The 1808-nt window shown below is 40.3% G+C and overlaps 1 protein-coding gene across 2 annotated transcripts in view; it reads left to right on the plus strand.

The window, feature by feature from the left end:
• The window catches only part of PDE5A (phosphodiesterase 5A, cGMP-specific), a 46433-nt gene extending 45430 nt beyond the window's left edge, over positions 1-1003 (plus strand). For both annotated transcript variants that reach the window (XM_010141350.1, XM_010141349.1), the window contains exon 21: positions 813-1003. In XM_010141350.1, coding sequence (XP_010139652.1) covers positions 813-950 — 138 coding nt within the window. In that variant the 3' untranslated portion in view covers positions 951-1003. The remainder of the gene's footprint in view (positions 1-812) is intronic.
• Positions 1004-1808: the final 805 nt, after the last annotated feature.

The raw sequence follows: 1808 nt of genomic DNA on the forward strand, positions 1-1808 counted from the left end.
CTTTCCCATACCCTGTTGCCCTACACTGTCTGAAGTATTAAACTCCCACTTTACTTCTGAATAGCGTGACTTCATTCCCAAAGCCGACAGAACCTGTTAGGCAAGTAAGGGCAGACTGTCACAGAGTAAGGATACATTTTCATCACTTCCATCAGGAAAGAAAACCATACAAAAATGCTTATGAATTGTTCTTTTATTTTTTCAATTCTATATTTAAACATCAGAATGCAGTTTTCCTTCACTCTGATATAGTAACACAGCCACATCATGAAAAATACTTGACTGACTTGAGTCGCAGTCATTCCTAAAATGCACTAAGCATCAAACATGATCTATCTATTGTGTGCTAACTGCCTTAAATTCAAATATTCCCGGGAGAACTCCTCTGAAGCAGTTGATACACTGACAGCAAATATGGTCCCATTGACTATGTGTGCAACTAGCATCCCAAGGTCACCCTTATGACCAGCCTGCTATACATTCAAAGGACTGTCCATGCATAGTACTGCACTGGGAATACTGGACAGGTCACTTGTACCTAATATGACAAACTTATCGTGGTTCCTTCTGTACCTACAAGTAAAGTGCTGTATGGACACTGCTGCTCGGTCTCATCTGCACTAGTGCCAGGTAACTGTGATCGTGTTTGATGTGCAGCAGGAAGCCTTCCCTGAAGTTCAAAGTACAAGTTTGATTTCAGTTGTAGACAGACCTCGTGTTTTAGTCACTCTGGTCTCTCTCATGGTCACCTTTAAGAACACTTACTTTGTTGTTAACTGTAATCTGTTTCACATGTTCTCAATTTATTTCAGGCCCTAACGCATCTGTCAGAGGCCTGCTACCCTTTACTGGATGGCTGTAGAAAAAATAGGCAGAAATGGCAATCCTTAGCTGAACAACAAGAGAAGAATCTGATTAATGGAGAAAGCAATCAAGCCAAACGGAACTGAGATGCTGATTTAACAACCACAAGCTTAAGTTCACATAGAAGACATAGTAATAGGAGAGTACTGCATTTCGCTAAACACTGTATGAATTTGGCTTACATTTTGCCACTGCTGTATTATTTTTCCACATTTCAAGATATAGCATGACCATGTATATGCCAACGTTATACAAAGATAGTATGTTTCTTTTATGACATCTGACTGAGACAGACAGAAAAAGGAAAAAAAGATCTTGCTACTCTCTTCCACAAGAAGGTACGAGTGCAGTCACGCAACTGTCCCCAAGGGCCTTTTACTTTATAGATGTATATAGTTGTTTAGCAATCATGTTGTGGCCAGTATCTTAACGACTACTGCATTTCGCACCTTTTTTCCTCTCCCAGTCTTGCTGTGTTATGTTACAGACGGAATGAGCAGTCTTGCCTGTTCTCTTCCCAGAGGTTCAGAGGAAAGATTGGGACTAAGTCTGGGGAGCTTAATCCAGCATGTACTATGCTAACCTCTTTCAGGAGACAGAACTTCAAAGTGAAAAATCCCCCAAATCTGTGCACCCAGTAGGTATTTTCATACTAAAGGAATGTCTTAGCAAATTTGGAGGAATTTTTAAAAACCCTGTGAATTACTAGGCACTGGGTGTGTCTTGGGGTTTTGTGGCAGAAGTGTCATAATTATCCATAAATAATAGAAATTGCTTGAAGAACATAACTGACAGGCTGCTGTGGAAGAATGGCTCCCATAGAAAGCTGCAAGAAGCACACAGAGAAACGGAAACTAAACAGGATTGGTTTTATATGCTGGTTCTAACTTCATTTGCAAGTTGAATTTAACATCATCATAACCAACAGACTGAATCACGGGCAG

This window comes from Buceros rhinoceros, unplaced genomic scaffold (genome assembly GCF_000710305.1).
Source record: "Buceros rhinoceros silvestris isolate BGI_N320 unplaced genomic scaffold, ASM71030v1 scaffold2018, whole genome shotgun sequence".
In the NCBI taxonomy this organism is placed as follows: domain Eukaryota; kingdom Metazoa; phylum Chordata; class Aves; order Bucerotiformes; family Bucerotidae; genus Buceros; species Buceros rhinoceros.